The 21,936-nt window shown below is 54.0% G+C and overlaps 1 protein-coding gene across 1 annotated transcript; it reads left to right on the top strand.

Moving 5' to 3' along the window:
- The first annotated feature begins 60 nt into the window (after positions 1-60).
- On the top strand, positions 61-18,253 carry LOC132086154 (olfactory receptor 14A16-like). The gene is made up of 5 exons (XM_059491621.1): positions 61-1,015; positions 13,994-14,017; positions 14,318-14,392; positions 16,161-16,191; positions 18,046-18,253. The coding sequence occupies exons 1-5, from the start codon at positions 97-99 to the stop codon at positions 18,251-18,253; spliced, it is 1,257 nt and encodes a 418-aa protein (XP_059347604.1). The 5' UTR covers positions 61-96.
- Positions 18,254-21,936: the final 3,683 nt, after the last annotated feature.

Raw genomic sequence — 21,936 nt, 5'->3', positions numbered from 1 at the left:
GCTACAGGGAATGGCCCAGGTTTGGCTCAAAGCAGCTTCTCCTGACTTGTCACTGTCCTTTCTCCATGAACAGGTCCCCAAGTGCAGCCCCAGCAAATGTCCAACAGCAGCTCCATCAGGTACTTCCTCCTGCTGACACAGGCAGACACGCGGCAGCTGCAGCTCCTGCACTTCTGCCTCTTGCTGGGCATCTCCCTGGCTGCCCTCCTGGGCAACGGCCTCATCATCAGCGCTGTAGCCTGTGGCCACCACCTGCACACGCCCATGTTCTTCTTCCTGCTCAACCTAGCCCTCAGCGACCTGGGCTCCATCTGCACCACTGTCCCCAAAGCCATGCACAATTCCCTCTGGGACACCAGGAATATCTCCCACTCTGGATGTGCTGCACAGCTCTTTTTCTTTCTGTTCTTCATGTCAGCAGAGTATTTCCTCCTGACCATCATGTGCTACGACCGCTACGTGTCCATCTGCAAACCCCTGCACTACGGGACCCTCCTGGGCAGCAGAGCTTGTGCCCACATGGCAGCAGCTGCCTGGGCCAGTGGCTTTCTCAATGCTCTGCTGCACACAGCCAATACATTTTCCCTGCCCCTGTGCCAAGGCAATGCCCTGGGCCAGTTATTCTGTGATATCCCACATATCCTCAAGCTCTCCTGCTCACAGTCCTGCCTCAGGGAACTTGGTCTTCTTGCTGTTACTGTCTTTTTGGTATTTGGCTGTTTTGTGTTCATTGTTTTCTCCTATGTGCAGATCTTCAGGGCTGTGCTGAGGATCCCCTCTGAGCAGGGACGGCACAAAGCCTTTTCCACCTGCCTCCCTCACCTGGCCGTGGTCTCCCTCTTTGTCAGCACTGGCATTTTTGCCTCCCTGAAGCCCCCCTCCATGTCCTCCCCATCCCTAGATGTGGCAGTGACAGTTCTGTACTCGGTGGTGCCTCCAGCCCTGAACCCTCTCATCTACATCCTGAGGAACCAGGAGCTCAAGGCTGCAGTGTGGAGACTGATGACTAGACAATGTAAGAAACATTAAACTGCTGGACAGTTTCTGAAAATAATTTGTAATAAAAGTTGTCTTTGATACTTCTTATTGGTTTCATTTTGGAGCTTTTTTTTGGTAGTTTACCTTTTTTAATATTGTCCCTAAATGAAAGCAATCAATTTTGCCATATTTTGTTTCTCCACATGTCCACTGTGACCTGTAGCTGTGTCAACGAGGAGCAGTGCTCTTGATACCTTTAAATGAAAAAAAGGATTTCTTTCATATGAAGCTATCAAGAACATAGCTCCTCACTGCCACAGTCCAGCAAAGTTTTCCCTGGATATCCCCCTTTTGTTGCCTTCTCTGCACAGTTCAGCAATGTCTGTGTGCAGAGCTGGAGGCAGATCAGTGCTGGCCCAGAAGCTCTGCCCAGCAGCAGCAGTATTTGGTGTTGCCAGTGCTGCTGCCATGGCCCTGCCCCACTGCCCTGGTGGCCCTGGTGTTGCTGTAGGGCCTGAGTGGTCTCAGGGCCGGGCACAGCCCTGGGGGATGGCAGTGCCGGGGCTGCAGCAGGGACAGGCCATGGGCACTGCTGGGGCAGCGCTGACGCCTCAGCCCAGGGCCTGGAGGCTCCAGGCTCCTTGCCCAGGCTCTCTCAAGAACACACCCAGGCCAATGCTCAACACAGAAAACCCCTGTGAGAAGCCCCAGGCTGGCCGTGGGCAGGCTGGGGGCAAACAGCATGGCTGGGGCTCTGCAAGGGCCCTGGGGCAGATGGGAAGGAGCAGCAGAGCAGGGGCTGATACATCCCCAGTGTGCTGGACAGCCCAGGTCAGCGTCCCAGAGCATCCTCATGGAGCTGCCAACAACATCCCCCTCTGCAGCCCTGGTCTCTCCCCCAGCTCACACAGGTGCCCCATCCTTGCAGGCACAGACACGGCAGCACTGCCTCAATAGCCCCCGTTTGCATTGCACACAGCAGGGGGAGCACCCCCATGCTGTTGGTGTGGGGACATGAACCTGAGGGAGCACAAATGGCATCAGCCCCTGGGGCCAGCAAGGGCTGGGGGACACCAGGGAAACCACTCAGCTTTGTCCTGGCCTCTGCAGTCAGCCAGAAAGTTTGTTCCCATCAGCTGGGAGTTTCCTGTCCCACTGCAGACACTGTTGCTCAGAACCAGGGCTGCCTGGCAGCCACCCCCAAACAGCCCCAAACATCTCCTTGGCTTCATCTTGGCTTTATTTCCTCTTTCTTGTTCCACATTTCTTCCTCTTGCCCATCCCTGTTTGCCCTTTCTTCTCTGGCCCCACTCCCCATTGCAGTTCCTGACTTGGCACCATGGGAACATCCCTTGGGCAGCAGGATCATCCTACAGGTGCTGCAGGAATTGTCTGCAGGCTCCTGCAGTGCCTGGTGCTGCTCCCTTGCCAGAGGCACCCCAGGCCAGGGGGGCACATCTGGGCTGCTGTGTCTGGCTCTGGGGCTCCCTGCTCTGGGCAGTGAGGAGGAGCTGCAGAGGCTCTGCAGGACTGACAGGATGGGCTTTGGGGCTGGCAGGAGAAGCTGAGGGACCTGGGCTGCTGGAGCTGCTGAAGAAGAGGCCCAGGGCTCATCCTGCAACTGCTCCAAGGGTGGTTCCAGAGAATCCCAGAATCAGCAAGGTTGGAAAAGACCTTGGAGATCATCAAGTCCAACCTGTGCCCTGACACTGCCTTGTCTCCCCTGGCTCCCTCAGCTGCTCCTCACAGGACTTATGTTCCAGACCTCTCACCAGCCTTGCTGCCCTTCTCTGGACACACTCCAGCTCCTCCATGTCCTTCCTAAATTGGAGGGCCCTGAACTGCAAAGAGCACTTGAGGTGCTGCCCAACCAGTGTCCAGCACAGAGGAAGAATCCCTGCCCTGCTCCTCCTGGCCACACCATTCCTGATCCAGGCCAGGAGCCATTGGCCTTCTTGCCCACCTGGGCACACTGCTGGCTCATGTCCAGCCTGCTGTCCATCAGTACCTGCAGGTCCCTTTCTGCCTGGCTGCTCTCCAGCCACTCTGTCCCCAGCCTGTAGCGCTACAGGGGTTGTTGTGGCCAAAGTTTAAGACCCAGCACTTGGACTTTAATTTTAAACTTTATCTTACTGGATTCTGCCCATCCATCCAGCTGTTCCAGGTCACTCTACAAGAGTCCTCCTGCCTTCCAGCAGATGGACACACGCTCCAAACTTAGTGTTTTCTACAGATTTACTAATGAAAGACTCAACACCCTCATCCAGTTGTCGTAAAAATATTGAACACAACTGGCCCCAGCACAGGCTCCTGAGGGCAGTCACTGGTGACTGGCTGCCAGCTGGATGCAGCAGCATTCACCACCACTCTCTGAGCCTGGCCATCCAGCCAGTTGTAGACGTTTTGTTGTTGCCCCTCCTTCTTTCCTGGAATATTTAAAAAATAAAAAAATTCATGGTTCTTTGCCCCACACAGCCTCTGACCACCACATGTCCCACCAGCCCTTCTCTGTTTGTGACCAGCAGGAGCCAGAGCTTTTCTTGGTAATGGGAATTGCAGGAAACCTCCCCCAAGTGCAGCTTGGAAAGTCCAGCCTGGAGCTGAGGAGAAAGCAAAGTCCCTCGCAGGGCAGAATGTTGGTGCTGGAGGTGTGGCAGCATGAGGCTGGGCCATGGCCGGGCTCTGTGTGCCAGGAGCCAGCAGCGCTGGGTGCAGGGAGCCCAGGGAGGGCACAGAAATGCTGGGTGAGAAATGCTGGGGGACAGCGAGATGGGCGAGTGCAGCTGGCCAGGGCAGAGGAGCAGCACAGCCTGCAGGACACATGGCCTAGGGCTAGGCAGGGCTGGCAGGGCCACAGGCACCCAGGCCTTTGTACCCTGGGCTCAGGCAGCGCCTCTGGAGGCCCCACAGGAGGAACTTTCCTGGCAGGGGCTGCACTTTGCATCTCCCTCAGCCCCCCTGGGGAGGCTGGCAGGGGCTGCAGGTTGATGCCATTTGTCCTTGCTGCCCCTCACATCCCCCTGGCCCACCAAGAGCCCCGAGGCAGCCATAAAGGACAGGCCCTGCTGTCCCAGGCTGGGCTCAGGGCTTGGCCTTTCTGCTTCCTGCAGCCAAGCCAGGCCTTGCTCAGCATTGCAGTTCCCTGCTCAGAGCCTTGGGCTCCCTGCAATCCTGCCCTCAAGGATCTGCTCTCACCAGTCCCTGGGCAGCCTTTGGCACTCCCTGCCCTCAGCGGGGCCCAGCCATGCTCCAAGGCACTTGGAGTTTTGCTGCTGACCCCTTGAGCAGCTTCTTCAGCCTTCTCTCAGTTCCTGAGGGTCCTGGACTCAGCCCCAAATCCACCATGGGTTTGATTAAAATACAGAAAGCTCTCAGGGGCTCTTTGTCTCTCTTCCATTGACTTTGAGTCTCCAGGGCTTGTGCAGTGTTTGGAGTCAGTTTGGAGTTCTCTTCAGAGGGAGATTGCAAAGTGCACATAATTTTTAGGGTTTTTTTATTTATCAGCTCAGAGAAGAGGCGACAGAAGCATTCCCCAAGTGATCTTGATGCCAAATGTCTCCTCAGGAGGTCTGGACACAGAGAAGAATGAGCCCCTTGCAGGCTGAGCCTGTTTCGACAAGCTGCTCCTCACCCCCAGCCTCACCATATCTGACATCGCCCACCTGAGACAGACGAAAAAAATTTTTTTTTTAATATTCATTTTTCTCTAAAATAAATTTCAACAAATTATTAAAATTATAATTGTATTATTCTTATTTATAAAAATCTTATTGTGGAGTTTTATTAACTAATTTTTATGCTGTTCTTAAAAAACCTATACATTTTTAGCCACCAAAAAGTTATTGGTCATTGGTTCCAAGTAACACAATTCCCTTAATTAATTAATTAATTAGGCTCAATTGACTATTTATTTCTTCCTCTTTATAGTAACTAGTAATATTTGCAGGCCTTTTTTAATCTTTTTTTATAATGTTCTTCTCACACCGGGTAAAAAGGGCCATTCTGTCATGGAAACAGAAATAAACAGGGCCAGGAGATTCTTCTCCTTTTTAATACCTTTATTAAAAGTGATCAGCTCAGGATTGGGCAGCTCGGCGGGGCTGCAGTCCCCGTCGTCTCTCCCAGGGCGACTCAGAGGAGGAGGACGACATGCACAGCTTTGTCCACCAGGGGCAGAGCTGGGGGTCCGGTCCTCGTGGGAGCCTTTAGGGCATCAACACCCTCCAATGTTGGATTGGTCTCAGTCTCACTTCCTCCCAGACCCGGCCCAGGGGCTCTCGAACGCAGGGTGAGGAATCACGAAGGTTTTCAGCATCTCTGCAGGCTCAGCATGTTAGCGTTCAAAAACATGTAATCACGGGGATTATATGCAGTGCTTTTTATTAAGAGCTCTGGGAATCGGGGTATATTCAACCCAAATCTGACTCCGACCATACATCCGAAATGATCATGTTTTATACTCTATTGTTACATAACTTTCATGTTAATTATTAAACTTATATTGTTCTATTGTATACATAAATTTAGCCCCTCTCTGAATTTCCAACATAGTTTCTCACTATTCTTCTTATGGTTATATAATAATTACATTTAATTACTAAACAATCATCACATCTAACAATTATACAATTTATCATACTGCTTACGCAGGTGCAGTTGGTCTGATAAAGCACAAAGCCTAACATTTTAGATTCTATCTTGAACTTTTCCAGGGTTCCACTATCAAGCACTCCGCTCCTCACGTCCAGACATCACTCCAATCTCTCAACTCTTAGCTGGCTCATTGCTTTTGGGGTTTTCTCAGTGCATTCGGAGCAAGGGTCCCACACAGCATGAAACAAACAGGGCCAGGAGACTACTTCTCCTTTTAATGCCTTTATTAAAAGTGATCAGCTCAGGATTGGGCAGCTCGGCGGGGCTGCAGTCCCCGTCGTCTCTCCCAGGGCGACTCAGAGGAGGAGGACGACATGCGCAGCTTTGTCCACCAGGGGCAGAGCTGGGGGTCCGGTCCTCGTGGGAGCCTTTAGGGCATCAACACCCTCCGATGTTGGATTGGTCTCAGTCTCACTTCCTCCCAGACCCGGCCCGGGGGCTCTCGAACGCAGGGTGAGGAACAACGAAGGTTTTCAGCATCTCTGCAAGCCCAGCATTCCGCTCCTCTTATCCAGGCATCACTCCAGTCTCTCAACTCTGAGCTGGCTCGTTGTTTTTGGGGTTTTCTCAGCGCATTCGGAGCGGGGGTCCCACACAGCATGCTGGTCCTTGGAGTATTTTGCACATCCCTCCCCTGCAAAGTCTCTTCTCCTCGCTGTTCGGGATGTCCCCACCCTTCACTGTCTCAGAGCGGGGCCATTACCTCGCCCCAGCCAGGGCTTTCACTGATACAAAAACAACCATTAACAACAGCGACCCGTAACTACCATAACACAGGCAGAACCCCAGCAGCAACAGTGGTAACATTTTTCTCACAGAAAAAATCAACAGAATTTTTGTTCATAACAGTCGCCCCTCTTTCTCTTTGATCGAGCTTAAATTTTAAGCTCGCATAAACTCACAATTTTTTGATTCATGGGTTTCCTATTTAATTTCTTGAATTGACTGTAAATTTCTTGTGCACTTTGGTAATCACGATTACTTAACTTTGTCACTTTCCTTGGTTTCTTTCGGTTGGTCTGCACGGCAAATGCTGTTTTAGTGAAACAGATAAATAAGCACAGTAAAAAGAGCAATCCTCCAAGTATACACAGTGAGGAAAACTACTCTTCCCCATACATCCTTTTTGAAAATCTCCAGGTTCTCCCACCAACTGGAATCAAGTGTTTTGGGTCCAAAAATGAGAAATTTGTAACAAAAAAAACAGGGGGGGAAATTTGGGTCCAAAAGGGGGAAATTTGGGACTAAAAAGGGAAATTTGGGTTCAAAAAATGGAGAATTTGAGGCCAAGAATGGAGAATTTGGGCTGAAAATGGGAGAATTTGGGTCCAAAAAAGGGAAATTTGTACCAAAAAAGGAGAATTTGGGTCTAAAAGGGGAATTTGGGTGCTCAGGTGGGAAGATTGGGCTCCAAAAGGGAAATTTGGGCTGAAAAAAAGGGAAAATTTGGGCTCAAAAAGGAGAATTTGGGTCTAAAAGGGGAATTTGGGTGCTCAGGTGAGAAGTCTGGATCTAAAAAAGGGGAATTTTAGTCTAAAAAAGGGAAAAATTGGACCAAAGAAGGGGAATTTGGGGCCAAAAAGGCAAATTGGGGATTGACAAAGGAGAATTTGTGTCAAGGAAGGGAAAGTTTGGGACTAAAAATGGGAATTTGGGTGCTCAGGTGGGAAGTTTGGGGTCAAAAATGGGAATTTGGGGGATTTTGGGTGTCCCAAGGGGGGAATTTGGGGGATTTTGGAGAATTTGGGGGATTTGGGGTATCCTGAGGGGGGATTTGGGGGAGTTTGAGGCATTTTGGGGAAGTTTGGGTTTCCTGAGAGGGGAATTTTGGGGGAATTTGGGGGGAATTAACGGGAATTTGGGTGTCCTGAGGAGGAAATCTGGAGGATTTTGGGGGGGATTTGGGGTGTCCTGAGGGATAATTCAGGGGATTTTGGGGAATTTGAGGGAATTTGGGAGGGTTTTGGGGGAATTTGAGGGACTTTGGGTGTCCTGAGGGGGATTTTGGGGGAGTTTGGATGTCTTGAGGGGGGAATTTGGGGAAGAATTTGGGGCATTTTGGGAGAACTTGGGGGATTTGGGGCATCCTGAGGGGGAATTTTGGGGGGAATTTGAGGGAATTTGGGTCTCCTAAGGGGTTTTTTAGTGGGATTCAGGTTGTCCTGAGGAGGGAATTTGGGAAATTTTGGGGAAATTGAGGGAATTTTAGGGAAATTTGGTGGAGTTTATTTATGGGAATTTGGGGGATTTTGGGGGGAATTTGGGCATCCTGAGGGGGAAATTTGGGGCATTTTGGGGGAGTTTGGGTGTTCTGAGGGAGAATTTGGGCGATTTTGGATGTTCTGAGGGGGAGTTTGGGGGGAATTTGGGGATTTTGAGGGATTTTAGGTGTCCTGGGGGGGGGATTTGGGAGAATTTGGGGGTTCTGAGAGGGGATTTTGGGGGATTTGAGAGGAATTTGGGGGATTTTTGTTGTCCTGATGGGGGAATTTGGGTTATTTTGGGGAATTTTGAGGATTTTGGGTTTCCTGAGGGGGAATTTTGGGGGAATTTGGGTGTCCTGAGGGGGGAATTTGGGGGAATTTTGAGGGATTTGGGGGATCTGGGGAGAAATTTCGAGGATTTTGAGGGAATTTGTGGAGGTTTGGGAGGAATTTGGGGGATTTTGGGTGTCCAGAGGGGGGAATTTGGGGATTTTGGGGGAAATTGAGACATTTTGGGTGTCCTGAGCGTGGATTTTTGAGGCAGTTTGGGGGAAATCTGGGGAGTTTTTGGTTTCCTGAGGGGGGAATTTGGGGTGTCCTGAGGGGGAAATTGAGGGATTTTGGGGGGAATTTATGGGAATTTGGGTGTCTTAAGGGGGAATTTGGGGATTTTGGGGGGAATTTGGGGGATTTTGGGGAGTTTGTGGATTTTGGGGCATTTTGGGTGTCCTGAGGGGGGAATTTGGGAGATTTTGGGGGAATTTGAGTGATTTTAGGTGTCCTGAGGGGGGAATTTGGGGAATTTTGGGGAGATTTTTGTGGATTTTGGGTGTCCTGAGGGGAAATTTGGGGGATTTTGGAGGAATTTGGGGATTTGGTGGAAATTTGATGGATTTTTGATGTCCTGAGGGGGGAATTTGAGGAATTTTGGGAGATTTGTGGATTTTGGGTGTCCTGAGGGGGAATTTGGGGGATTTTTGGAGGAATTTGGGGGAGAATCTGCGGAATATTTGAGGATTTTTGATGTCCTGAGGGGGAATTTGAGGGAATTTAGAGGATTTGGGGGATTTTGAGGGATTTGGGGAAATTTGGAAAATTTGGGGCATTTTGGGTGTCCTGAGGGGCGAATTTGGGGATTTTGGGGGAGTTTGGGTTTCCTGAGGGGGGATTTGAGGGATTTTGGGGAAATTTGGGGAATTTGAGAGGAATTTGGGGAGATTTCTGTTGTCCTGAGGGGGAATTTGGGTTATTTTGGAGAATTTTGGGGGAATTTGGGAGTCCTGAGGGGATAATTGGGGAAATTTGGAGGATTTGGGGGGAATTTGGGGCATTTTAGGTGTCCTGAGGGGGAATTTGTGGATTTTGGGGAAATTTGGGGGATCCTGAGGGGGAAATTTGGGAGATTTTGGGGAAATTGGGGCATTTGGGGGAAATTTGGGACATTTTGGGAGATTTTGGGGTGTCCTGAGGGGAAATTTGGGGATTTTGGGGGAATCTGGGGGATTTTGGGTGTCCTGAGGGGCAGTTTGAGAGATTTTGGGGAGAATTTGAGGGGGGAATTAGGGGGATTGGGGGGGGGAACTCTGATGGGGGAATCTGGGCGATTTTGGGGGAATTTGGAGGATTTTTGCGGAGAATTTGGGGCATTTGGGGGGAATTTGGGGCATTTTGGGGATCCTGAGGGGGAATTTGGGGCATTTTGGGGGGAATTTGTGGGATTTTGAGTGTCCTGAGGTGGCAGTTTTGGGATTTTGGAGGAATTTTGGGGTGTCCTGAGGGGGGAATTTGGCGGGAAATTTCGGGTGTCCTGAGGAGAGGAATTTGGGGGGGGGGGAATTTTAAGGATTTTGGGGGGATTTTGGGGGAGTTTGCTTGTCCCGAGGGGGGATTTGGGATAATTTGTGGGATTTTGTGGGATTTTTTAGGATTCTGTGTAATTTTCCCCTCAGAAAGTGTCCCCGGCCGGGCTTCCCACACGCTCGGCCCACCCCGCCCGCTTCTCCCCCGATGACAAATTAAATTCTCGCGGCTCCGCCTGGCCCTGAAACGAAGATTCGGGGTCCTGCCCACCCAGCGGGGCCGGGCCCTGCTCTGAGGGACCCCAAAAACCCCCCCAAAAAACCCCAAATCCCCCCAAAAACCCCCGGTGGAGGAGATGGAGCTCAGTCACACGCGCTGAGCTGAACTCGATGGGAGGCAGGGGTTAAACAGGGGGAAATTGCGAATATTAAAGGATTTGGGAGCTCGGAGGTGTCTGAGTGTTGGTGGTCAAAGAAATTTGGGTTTTTTTCGTTGTTTTGGGGGGTTTTTGGGGTGTGGGAGGGAATTAACGGCGATCTGTGGGGCGCGGGGTGTGATGGGAGTTGGAGGCGCGGATATAATGAGGATCTATGGGGCGCGGGGCATGATGGGAGTTGGAGGCGCGGATATAATGGAGATGTGGGCGCGGGTATAATGGGGCTCAACGGGGGGCGGGGGATGATGGGAGATGTAGGCGCGGGTATAATAGGGATCTGTAGGGCGTGAGGGATGATGGGAGTTGTATGCGCGGGTATGATAGAGCTCTATAGGGCTCAGGGGATGATGGGAGTTGTTTGCACGGATATAATAGGGATCTATGCGGCGCAGGGGATGATGGGAGTTGGAAGTGCGGGTATAATGAGCTCTATGGAGCACGGGGCATGATGGGAGTTGGAGGCCTGTGTATAACGGGGCTCTATGGAGCACGGGGGATGATGGGAGATGTAGGCACGGGTATAATAGAGCTCTATGGAGGCCCGTGTATAATGGGGCTCTATGGAGCGGGGGGGATGATGGGAGATGTATGCACTGATATAATAGGGATCTATGGGGCCCAGGGGATGATGGGAGTTGTAGACGCTGCTTTATTAGAGCCCCGGTGCATCACAGGAGATGAAGGCTTTGTTTTAATCAGGCCACGGGGCATCATGGGGGATAGAGGCGCTGCTTTAATGGTGCTTAAAAGGGCCGCGGGGCACGATGGGAGCTGTAGTCCCAGAAGTGGCTGTGAGAAGCGTTTGGGGGTCCGGGAGGGCCTCTGGGGGAACCCTGTTGGCTCGGGGCGCCCTTGGGGGTCATCTGAGAGGGCTCTGAGGGGTCTCCTTGGGGCGCGGGACGTGAACGGGAGTGGCAGGGCCCGAACTCGGCCATGAGGGGGCTCTGTGGCCGCGGGGGATGACGGGAGATGTAGGCCCGAAAGCGGCGCTCGGAGGTCTCTGCGTGCCCTGGGGTGTTTGGGGGTCCCAGGAGGAGTTTGGGGGTCCCGATGAGCTCTGGGGGGCAGCCGGGGGTCCCGCAGGGTCTGGGGGCGCCAATGGGGCACGGGAAGGCGATAACGGGAGCTGTGGGGAGCGCGGGGCATGACGGGAGCTGTAGGCCCGGCTCCATTAGGGTCTATTGAGCCGCGGGGCATGATGGGAGTTGAAAGCCCGGCTCCATTAGGCGTCTGTGGGGCTATGGTGCATGACGGGAGTTAAAGGCCCGGCTTCATTAGGGTCCATTGGGCCGCGGGGCATGCTGGGAGTTGAAGGCCCGGCTCCATTAGGATCTATTGGGCCGCGGGGCATGACAGGAGCAGTAGGCCTGGCTCCATTAGGCGTCTATAGGGTTGCGGTGCATGATGGGAGTTGAAGGCTAAAAGTTTCTAAAATGGCACCGCCTCCAGGCCCCGCCCCAAGGTCGTGTTCCCGGGCGCTGATTGGTCTCAGCAAGTGACGGGCGGGAGTGTCAGCCAATGGCAGGCGGTGGAGGCGGGAACAGCCCCTTTAACCCTCCAGTGCCTCTCAGTCCATCCTCTCAGTCCCAGTATCGCTCCCAGTACATCCCAGTTTGTCCCGGTGCCTCCCAGTATCTCCCAGTCCATCCCAGTACAGACCAGTACATCCCAGTATCACTCCCAGTCCATCCCAGTCCCTCCCAGTCCATCCCAGTATGCCCCAGTTTGTCCCAGTCCCTCCCCTGCCCCTCCTCAGCTCTACCCCCGCCCCTTCTATTACCACGCCCCTTCTTTCCTTGGCCACGCCCTTTCTTTCCTTGGCCCCGCCCCCTCCATTGGCCCCGCCCCTCCCAGTTTCCCCCCATCATTTCCAGTTCCAGGGGCTGCTCTGGGAAGGTGAGTGGGGCCCCAGTTCATCCCAGTTCATCCCAGTAACTCCCCAGTAACCTCCCAGTAACTTCCCATTAACTCCCAGTCCCTCCCAGTCCATCCCAGTAACTCCCAGTCTATCCCAGTCCCCCCCAGTTTGTCCCAGTTTGTTCCAGTCCCACCCTGCTCAGGAATCCCAGTGACTCACCTGGCCCCAGTCCCCTCCCAGTATAACCCAGTCCCTCCCAGTATAACCCAGTTCCCTCCCAGTCCCTCCCAGTCCCCTCCCAGTTTTTCCCAGACCCTTCCCGGTTCCCCCCCAGTCCTTCCCAGTTTGTCCCAGTTCCCTCCCAGTATCCCCCAGTTTTTCCCAGTCTGTCCCATTCCCTCCTCCCAGTATCCCTCAATTCCATCCCAGTCCCTCCCAGTATAAACCAGTCCCTCCCAGTCCCTCCCAGTTTGTCCCAGTCTGTCCCATTCCCTCCTCCCAGTATCCCTCAATCCCCTCCCAGTCTGTCCCAGTCCCTCCCAGTATCCCTCCAGTCCGTCCCAGTTCCCTCCCAGTCCATCCCAATCCCCTCCCAGTTTATCCCAGTTTATCCCAGTCCCCTCCCAGTATATCCCAGTCCGTCCCAATTCTCCCCCAGTTGCCCCAGTTCCCTCCCAGTTCCCTCCCAGTTTGTCCCAGTAACCCCAAAACCATCCCAGTTCCCTCCCAGTCCATCCCAGTTCCCTCCCACTATGACCCAGTCCCTCCCAGTGCCCTCCCAGTATAAACCAGTCCCCTCCCAGTTTGTCCCAATACCCTCCCAGTATAACCCAGTCAGTCCCAGTCCCTCCCAGTTCCCCCCAGTTCCCTCCCAGTATCCCCCAGTTTGTCCCATTCTGTCCCATTCCCTCCTCCCAGTATCCCTCAATTCCTTCCCAGTCCCTCCCAATATAAACCAGTATCCGCCAGTCTGTCCCAGTTCCCTCCCAGTCCCTCCCAGTCCATCCCAGTTTATCCCAGTAACCCCAAAACCATCCCAGTCCCTCCCAATTCCATCCCAGTCCCTCCCAGTCCATCCCAGTCTGTCCAAGTTCCCTCAAAGGTCACAGAATGGAGCGAGAGCGGCTGCGGGCACTGGTGATACTGGGACAAACTGGGACAAACTGGGACAGACTGGGAGGGAACTGGGATGAACTGGGAGGGAACTGGGAAGGACTGGGAGGGAACTGAGGGAGGATTGGGAGGGACTGGGAGATACTGGTTTATACTGGGAGGGAACTGGGAGGGACTGGGGGAGACGGGGAAACTGGGAGGGACTGGGATGGAACTGGGATTGAACTGGGAGGAACTGGGATGGACTGGGAGGGACTGGGGGGTACTGGTTTATACTGGGAGGGCACTGGGAGGGAATTTGGGGGTTACTGGAAGGAACTGGGACAAACTGGTCTGAGCTGGGATGGTTTTGGGGTTACTGGGATAAACTGGGATTAACTGGGAGGGACTGGGTTATACTGGGAAGGACCTGGGAGATACTGGGAGGGAATTGGGATGGACTGGTTTATAATGGGAGGGGTCTGGGACAAACTGGGAGGGATTTGGGTTATACTGGGAGGGAACTGGGATGGATTGGGATGAACTGGGACAAACTGGGAGGGACTGGTTTATACTGGGAGGGAACTGGGGGGAACTGGGTCATACTGGGAGGGACTGGGACAAACTGGGGATACTGGTTTATACTGGGAGGGAGGGTCCGTACTGGTTTATACTGGTCCATACTGGTTTATACTGGTTTATACTGGTCCGTACTGCTCCGTACTGGTCCATACTGGTTTATACTGGTCCATACTGGTCCATACTGCTCCATACTGGTTTATACTGGTCCATACTGGTCCATACTGGTTTATACTGGTCCGTACTGGTCCATACTGTTTATACTGGTCCATACTGGTTTATACTGGTCCATACTGGTCCATACTGCTCCATACTGGTCCATACTGGTTTATACTGGTCCATACTGGTCCATACTGGTCCGTACTGGTTTCTGACCCCTCCCCTCCCCCCCAGGTGCCTCCAGTCCGTTCCAGTACGGTGAGTGACAAACTGGGACAAACTGGGAGGGCCCCAAAATGGCCCCAAATGGCCCCAAATGGCCCCAGGATGTCCCTAAGGTGTCCCCGAAGTGTCCCCAAGGTGTCCCCAGGTGACCCCAAGTTGTCTCCAGGTGTGTCACAGGTGTCCCCAGCTGTCCCCAAATGTCCCCAAATGTCCCCAAAACGTCCTAAAGTGTCTCCAAATAGTCCCCTAAATGTCCCCCAAAGTGTCCCCAGGTGTCCCAAAGTGCCCCAAGGTGTCCCCAGGTGTCCCCAAGGTGTCCCTGTGTGTTCCCAGACTGGTGTCACCTGCGCGTCAGTGGCCTCGTGGTGGCCGCGGTGCTGAGCGTGCTGGGGATCGCTGTCCTGTTCAGTGAGTGACACCTGAGTGTCACTGTCATTGTCACCTGTGTCACCTGTGTGTCACTGTCACCTGAGTGTCACTGTCATTGTCACCTGTGTCACCTGTGTGTGCTGAGCGTGCTGGGGATCACTGTGCTGTTCAGTGAGTGACATTGTCATTGTCATTGTCACCTGTGTGTCACCTGTGTGTCATTGTCACCTGTGTCACCTGTGTTTCACTCTCACCTGTGTCATTGTCACCTGTGTCACCTGTGTGTCATTGTCACCTGTGTCATTGTCACCTGTCGCTTGTGTGTCATTGTCACCTGTGTCATTGTCACCTGTGTGTCACTGTCACCTGTGTGTGCTGAGCATGCTGGGGATCGCAGTCCTGTTCAGTGAGTGACATTGTCATTGTCATTGTCACCTCCCTGTGCCACCTGTGTGTCACCTGTGTCACCTGTGTGTCACTGTCACCTCTGTGTGCTGGGGATCGCTGTCCTGTTCAGTGAGTGACACCTGTGTGTCATTGTCATTGTCACCTGTGTGTCACTGTCACCTGTGTGTCACTGTCACCTGTGTGTCACCTGTGTGTGCTGAGCATGCTGGGGATCGCTGTCCTGTTCAGTGAGTGACATTGTCATTGTCACCTGTGTCACCTGTGTCATTGTCACCTGTGTCACTGTCACCTGTGTCACCTGTGTCACTGTCATTGTCACCTGTGTCACCTGTGCGTGCTGAGCGTGCTGGGGATCACTGTGCTCTTCAGTGAGTGACATTGTCATTGTCACCTGAGTGTCACTGTCACTGTCACCTCTGTCATTGTCACTGTCACCTGTGTCACCTGTGTCATTGTCACCTGTGTGTCACTGTCATTGTCACCTGTGTCACCTGTGTCACCTCTGTCAGTGTCACCTGTGTCACCTGTGTGTCACCTGTGTGTCATTGTCATTGTCACCTGTGTCACCTGAGTCACCGGTGTCACCTGAGTCACCTTTGTCACCTTTGTCACCTGTGTCACCTGTGTCACCTGTGTGTGCTGGAGATCACCGCGGTCTGCAGTGAGTGACACCTGTGTCACCTGTGTGTCATTGTCATTGTCACCTGTGTGTCACTGTCATTGTCACCTGTGTCACCTGTGTGTCATTGTCATTGTCACCTGTGTGTCACTGTCACCTGTGTGCGCTGAGGATCACCGTGCTGCTCAGTGAGTGACATTGTCACCTGTGTCACCTGTGTCACCTGAGTGTCACCTGTGTCACTGTCACTGTCATTGTCACCTGTGTCACTGTCACCTGTGTGCTGAGCATGCTGGGGATCGCCGTGCTCTTCAGTGACACCTGTGTCACCTGTGTCACTGTCATTGTCACCTGTGTGTCATTGTCATTGTCATCTGTGTCATGTGTCACCTGTGTGTGCTGGAGATTGCTGTGCTGCTCAGTGACATTGTCACCTGTGTGTCACCTGTGTGTCACTGTCACCTGTGTCATTGTCACCTGTGTGTGCTGAGCGTGCTGGGGATCGCCGTGCTCTTCAGTGACACCTGTGTGTCACCTGTGTCACCTCCCTGTATCATTTTCACCTGTGTCCCCTCTGTGCCACCTCCCTGTGTCACCTGTGTCACCCGTGTGTCCCCTGTGTCACCTGTCTCTGTCACCTCCCTGTGTCCCCTGTGTCACTGTCCCCTGTCCCCTGTGTCCCTGTCCCCTGTGTCACTGTCCCCTGTCCCCTGTGTCCCTGTCCCCTGTGTCCCTGTCCCCTGTGTCATTGTCCCCTGTGTCCCCTCTGTGTCCCCTCAGGTGGGCAGTGCAAGTGCCGCAACAAGGCCAGGTGGGACCTGGGGACATTTGGGGACATTTGGGGACATCTGGGGAGATTTGGGGACATTGGGGACATTTGGGGACATCTGGGGACGTCTGGGGACATTTGGGGGAATTTGAGGGATTTGGTGACATTGGGGACCTTTGGGGACCCTCTGGGGACATTTGGGGACATCAGGCACCTTGGGGGCTTGGGGACATTGAAGGAGTTGGGGACATTTGGGGACATTTGGGGTTGGGGACACTGGAGGGGATTTGGGGACATTGGGGTCGTTGGAAGCTTTGGGGACACTTTGGGACATTTGGGGACACTTTGGGACATTTTGGGGACATTTGGGGACATTTGGAGAGCATTGGGGGTTGGGGACATTTGGAGACATCAGGGGGGATTTGGGGACACTTTGGGGACATTGGGAGGATTTGGGGTTGAGGATACTTGGGGACATTGGGGACACTTTTGGGGCACTTTGGGGACAATTGGGGTAATTTGGGGGTTGGGGACATTGGGGACATTTGGGGACATTGAGGGGCTTGGGGACATAAAAGGGGTTTGAGGACATTTGGGGAAATTTGGGGACACTGAAGGGATTGGGGACATTTGGGACATTTGGGGGATTGGGGACACTTTAAGACATTTTGGGGACATTTGGGGACACTGAAGGGATTGGGGACATTTGGGGACACTGGGGAGGATTTGGGGACATTTGGGGTAATTGGAAACATTGGGAACACTTTGGGGACACCAAGGGGACACTGAGGGGACACTGAGGGGACAGTGCCACCCCTGACCCACCCCTCTCTCCACAGGAGCCTGAGATGTCCCCAAATGGCCCCAAAATGTCCCCAAATGACCCCAAATGTCCCCAAAATGGCCCCGAACTGTCCCCAAATGTCCCCAAATGGCCCCAAAATGTCCCCAAATGGCCCCAAATGGCCCCAGAATGGCCCCAAAATGTCCCCAAAATGTCCCCAAAAGTCCCCAAAAGGCCCCAAATGGCCCCAAAATGTCCCCAAATGTCCCCAAATGTCCCCAGCAAAGGCAATGAATAAAAATGGATGAAAAAATGGGATTTTGGTCACTGGGGGAGGGCACACGGGGACAGCGGTGGCACCGGGAGGGGACATTGGGGCCATCATGGCCTTGGGGACATCGGGGTGATGGTGGCCTTGGGGACACTGAGGCGATGGTGGCACCTGAAGAGGACACGAGGGCAGCGGTGACACTGAGGTGACAATGGTGGCCTTGGGGACATCGGGTCATTGGTGGCACCAGAAGGGACACAAAGCCAAGAGTGACATCGGGGTGACAGTGACTGTGGGGACATTGGGTCAGTGATGGTGGTCTTGGGGACATCAGGACGATGGTGGCACCAGGAGGGGACACTGAGTGAATGGTGGCCTTGGGGACATTGTGGCCATGGTGGCACCAGGAGGGGACATCAAGGTGACAGTGTCTCTGGGGACACTGAGTCACTGGTGGCCGTGGGGACAGGGGGTGAGGGTGGCCTTGGGGACACCGGGTCAGTGGTGGCCGTGGGGACAGGGGGTGAGGGTGGCCCCAGGTCCGGCTGTGTCCGCTCCCCGATGTCCCCGCGTCCCTCGGGTGACCGAGCCCAGGGGACGTCCCCCGGTCCCTGCAGCTGCACGAGGCCACGGTGGCGGCAGCAACGTCCCCAAGGTGTCCCCAGAATGTCCCCATCTCCACAACAACATGGTGGCCACCGTCCCCACGTCCCTCCAGATGCCACCATGTGTCCCCTGATGTCCCCTGATGTCCCCATCTCCATGGTGACGTGGTGGCCACCATGCCCACGTCCCTCCAGATGTCCCCAGGTGTCTCCTGATGTTCCCATCTCCACAAGAGCATGGTGGCCACCATCCCCACGTCCCAGCAGCCACCACCACGTGTCCCCTCGTGTCCCCATCTCCACAAGATCATGGTGGCCACCATCCCCACGTCCTTCCAGATGCCACCATGTGTTCCCAGGTGTCCCCTGATGTCCCCATCTCCACAACACCGTGGTGGCCACCACCCCCACGTCCCTCCAGATGCCACCACCACAGGCCCCTAGGTGCCGATGTCCTCGGTGACATGGGTGTAGATCTGCGTGGCACCCCTGAAGCTGGTGGTGGCCATGGAGCCCTCGCAGCGCATCACCTGGGCGTGAGGTGGGACCACGAGATGGTGGTGGGACCATGGGGTGGGTGATGGGTCATGGGGTGGGTGGTGGGACCATGGGGTGGGTTCATTGGGTTGGAGCCCTCCCAGAGCATCACCTGGGCACCAGGGTGGTCATGAGATGGTGGTGGGACCATGGGATCAGTGGTGGGACCATGGGATCAGTGGTGGGACCATGGGATGGGTGGTGGGACCATGGGATGGATGATGGGTCATGGGGTGGTGGTGGGACCATGGGGTGCTGGTGGGTCATGGGGTGGTGGTGGGACCATGGGATGGATGATGGGTCATGGGATGGGTGGTGGGACCATGGTTGATTGGGTTGGGTTGGGTTGGTTGGGTTGAGTTGGGTTGAGTTGGGTTGGTTGGGTTGGGTTGGGTTGAGTTGGGTTGGGTTGGTTGGGTTGGGTTGGGTTGGGTTGGGTTGAGTTGGGTTGGTTGGGTTGGGTTGGGTTGAGTTGGGTTGAGTTGGGTTGGGTGGGTTTTGTGCTCAGTGATGGGACCATGGGATGGGTGGTGGGACCATGGGGTGGTGGTGGGACCATGGGGTCAGCAGTGGGCCCATGAGATGGGTGGTGGGACCATGGGGTGTTTGGGTTGGGTGGGGTTGGAGCCCTCCCAGCACCATCACCTACCTGCTCATGGGGTCAGGGAGTCAGAGGTGGCTCACGTGACCCCAGTTGGCCCCCGTGGCCATGTGGTGACCATCATGACCATGGTGGCCCCGCATGGCCCTGGTGACCCCCCTTGACCACATGATCTTAATGGAACCCCATGACCCCATGACCTTGATGGAACTGCATAACCCCATGACCTCCATGTACCCCCATGACCTCATAGCCATGATGGAACTCCATAACCACACGGCCTTGATGAACCCCCATAACCTCATAACCATGATGGAACCCCATAACCCCATAACCATGATGAACCCCCATGACCTTGATGGAACCCCATAATTCCATAACCATGATGGACCCCATAACCACATGACCTTGATGGACCTCCATAACCACATGACCTTGATGGACCCCCATAACCCCATGACCTTGATGGACCCCCATAACCCCATGACCCTGGTGGAACTCCATAACACCATGATCCTGCTGACCCACCATGACCTTGATGGACCCTCATGACCCTGATGGACCCCCATGACCCTGATGGACCTCCATAACCCCATAACCCTGATGGAACCCCATGACCCCATAACCCTGATGGAAACCCCTGGATCCATGACCCTGATAGACCCCCATAACCCCATGATCCCATAATCATGATGGACCTCCACAACCCCATGGCCTTGATGGAACCCCATAACCCCATAACCACGATGGACCCCCATAAGCCCATGATCCCATAACCCTGATGGAACCCCATAACCCCATAACCTTGATGGACCTCCATAACCCCATAACCTTGATGGACCTCCATAACCACATCACCCTGATGGACCTCCATAACCACATGGCCTTGATGGACCTCCATAACCCCATGACCTTGATGGACCTCGAGGACCTTGATGGACCCCCATGACCCTGATTGACCCCCATAACCACATAACCTTGATGGATCCCCATAACCCCATGACCCTGATGGAACTCCATAACCCCATGATCCTGCTGACCCACCATGACCTTGATGGACCCTCATGACCCTGATGGACCCCCATAACACCATGACCCTGGTTACTCCCATGATCTTGATGGACCCCCATAACCACATGACCCCATAACCCTGATGGACCCCCATAACCACATGTCCCTGTGCGGGATGTCCCTGTGCGGGATGTCCACGTGCAGGATGTCCCCGTGCGGGATGTCCCCGTGCGGGATGTCCCCGTGCGGGATGTCCCCGTGTGGGATGTCCCTGTGCGGGATGTCCGCGTGCGGGATGTCCGCGTGTGGCGCGAAGCCACCGGCGCCCCACAGGAACACCCGGGGCAGCTGGGCCACCACCAGGAGCAGCGCGTCACCCGCCAGGACGGGGTGGCAGGACACCAGGGACGAGCCTGGGGGAGAGGGGACACGAGTGAGGAGACCTTGGAGACCTTGGAGATGTTGGGGTGATGGGGATCTTGGGGACCTTGGGGAGCTTGGGGACACTGGGGACCTTGGAGATGTTGGAGATGTTGGAGACCTTGAGAATCTTGAGGACGTTGGGGACTTTGGGAATATGGAGGTTGTTGGGCACATTGGAGATGTTGGGGACCTTTGGGACCTTGGGGACATTGGAGATGTTGGGGACATTGGAGATGTTGGGGTGATGGGGACAGTGGAGACCTTGGGGACATTGGGATGATGGGGACCTTGGGCACACTGGAGATGTTGGGGTGATGGGACATTGGAGACCTTGGAAAACACTGGGGACATTGGAGATGTTGGGGTAATGGGGACCTTGGGGACCTTGGGGACATCAGAGATGTTGGAGACCTTTGGGACCTTGGGGACATCGGGGGCACTGGGGACATCAGGTGCACTGGGGTGATGGGGCCTTGGGGACCTTGGGGACATTGGAGAATGTTGGGGACACTGGAGATGTTGGGGTGATGGGACCTTGGGGATACTGAGGACATTGGAGACCTTGGGGACCTTGGAGATGTTGGGGTGATGGCACCTTGGGGACATTGGAAAACCTTGGGGACACTGGAGATGTTTGGACATTGGAGATGTTGGGGTGATGGGACATTGGGGACATTGGAGATGTTGGGGACCTTGGAGATGTTGGGGTGATGGGACACTGGGGACATTGGAGATGTTTGTGTGATGGGGACCTTGGGGACATTGGAAAACCTGGGGGACATTGGAGATGTTGGGGTGATGGGACTCTGGGGACACTGGAGATGTTGGGGTGATGGCACATTGGGGACCTTGGGGACCTTGGGGACATTGGAGATGTTGGGGTGATGGGACCTTGGGGACATCTGAGGACCTTGGGGACCTTGGGGACATTGGAGACCTTGGGGACCTTGGGGACATCTGAGGAGACCTTGGGGCCATCGTTCTCCCCGAGGCCACTTTGGTGTCCCTCAGCCCATCCTGGTGTCCCCAAGGCCGTTCCTGGGCTGGCATTGTCACCCTTGGTGTCCCCAAGGCCGTTCCTGGGCTGGCATTGTCACCCTCGGTGTCCTCGGGCTCCATCTTGATGTCCCTCACCCATTGTCACCATTTCCCACCCAATTTTCACCATTTTTACCCCATTTTCCACCATTTTAACCCATTTTCACCATTTTTAACCCATTTTCACCATTTTAACCAATTTTTCACAATTTTAACCCATTTTCACCATTTCCCACCCCAATTTTCACCATTTTAAACCAAATTTTCACCATTTTTAACCCATTTTTCACCATTTCCCCCCAATATTTTCACCACTTTCCACCCAGTTTTCCCCATTTTTTCACTATTTTTCCATTTTCACCATTTTTTCCTATTTTTTCCCTCTTTTCCCCTCCCTTTTCCCCCCATTTTTTCCCCTAATTTTTTTTCTCTCATTTCCCCCTATTTCTTCCCATTTCCCCAATTTTTCCATTTCCCCCCTGATTTTCCCTGGTTTCCCCCTTTTTTCCCTGTTTCC

Source organism: Ammospiza nelsoni, chromosome W (genome assembly GCF_027579445.1).
Source record: "Ammospiza nelsoni isolate bAmmNel1 chromosome W, bAmmNel1.pri, whole genome shotgun sequence".
NCBI lineage: Eukaryota > Metazoa > Chordata > Aves > Passeriformes > Passerellidae > Ammospiza > Ammospiza nelsoni.
The sequence above is the reverse complement of the archived record's forward strand: the minus strand, read 5'-3'. Positions and strand labels throughout refer to the sequence as shown.

Excerpts from the sequence above, each read along its gene's own strand:
- LOC132086154 (XM_059491621.1), top strand. The coding sequence starts at position 97 with ATGTCCAACAGCAGCTCCATCAGGTACTTCCTCCTGCTGACACAGGCA. Across the intron at positions 1,016-13,993 it reads GAGACTGATGACTAGACAAT|GTGCCTCCAGTCCGTTCCAG; the intron begins GTAAGAAACATT and ends CCTCCCCCCCAG. Across the intron at positions 14,018-14,317 it reads CTCCAGTCCGTTCCAGTACG|ACTGGTGTCACCTGCGCGTC; the intron begins GTGAGTGACAAA and ends GTGTGTTCCCAG.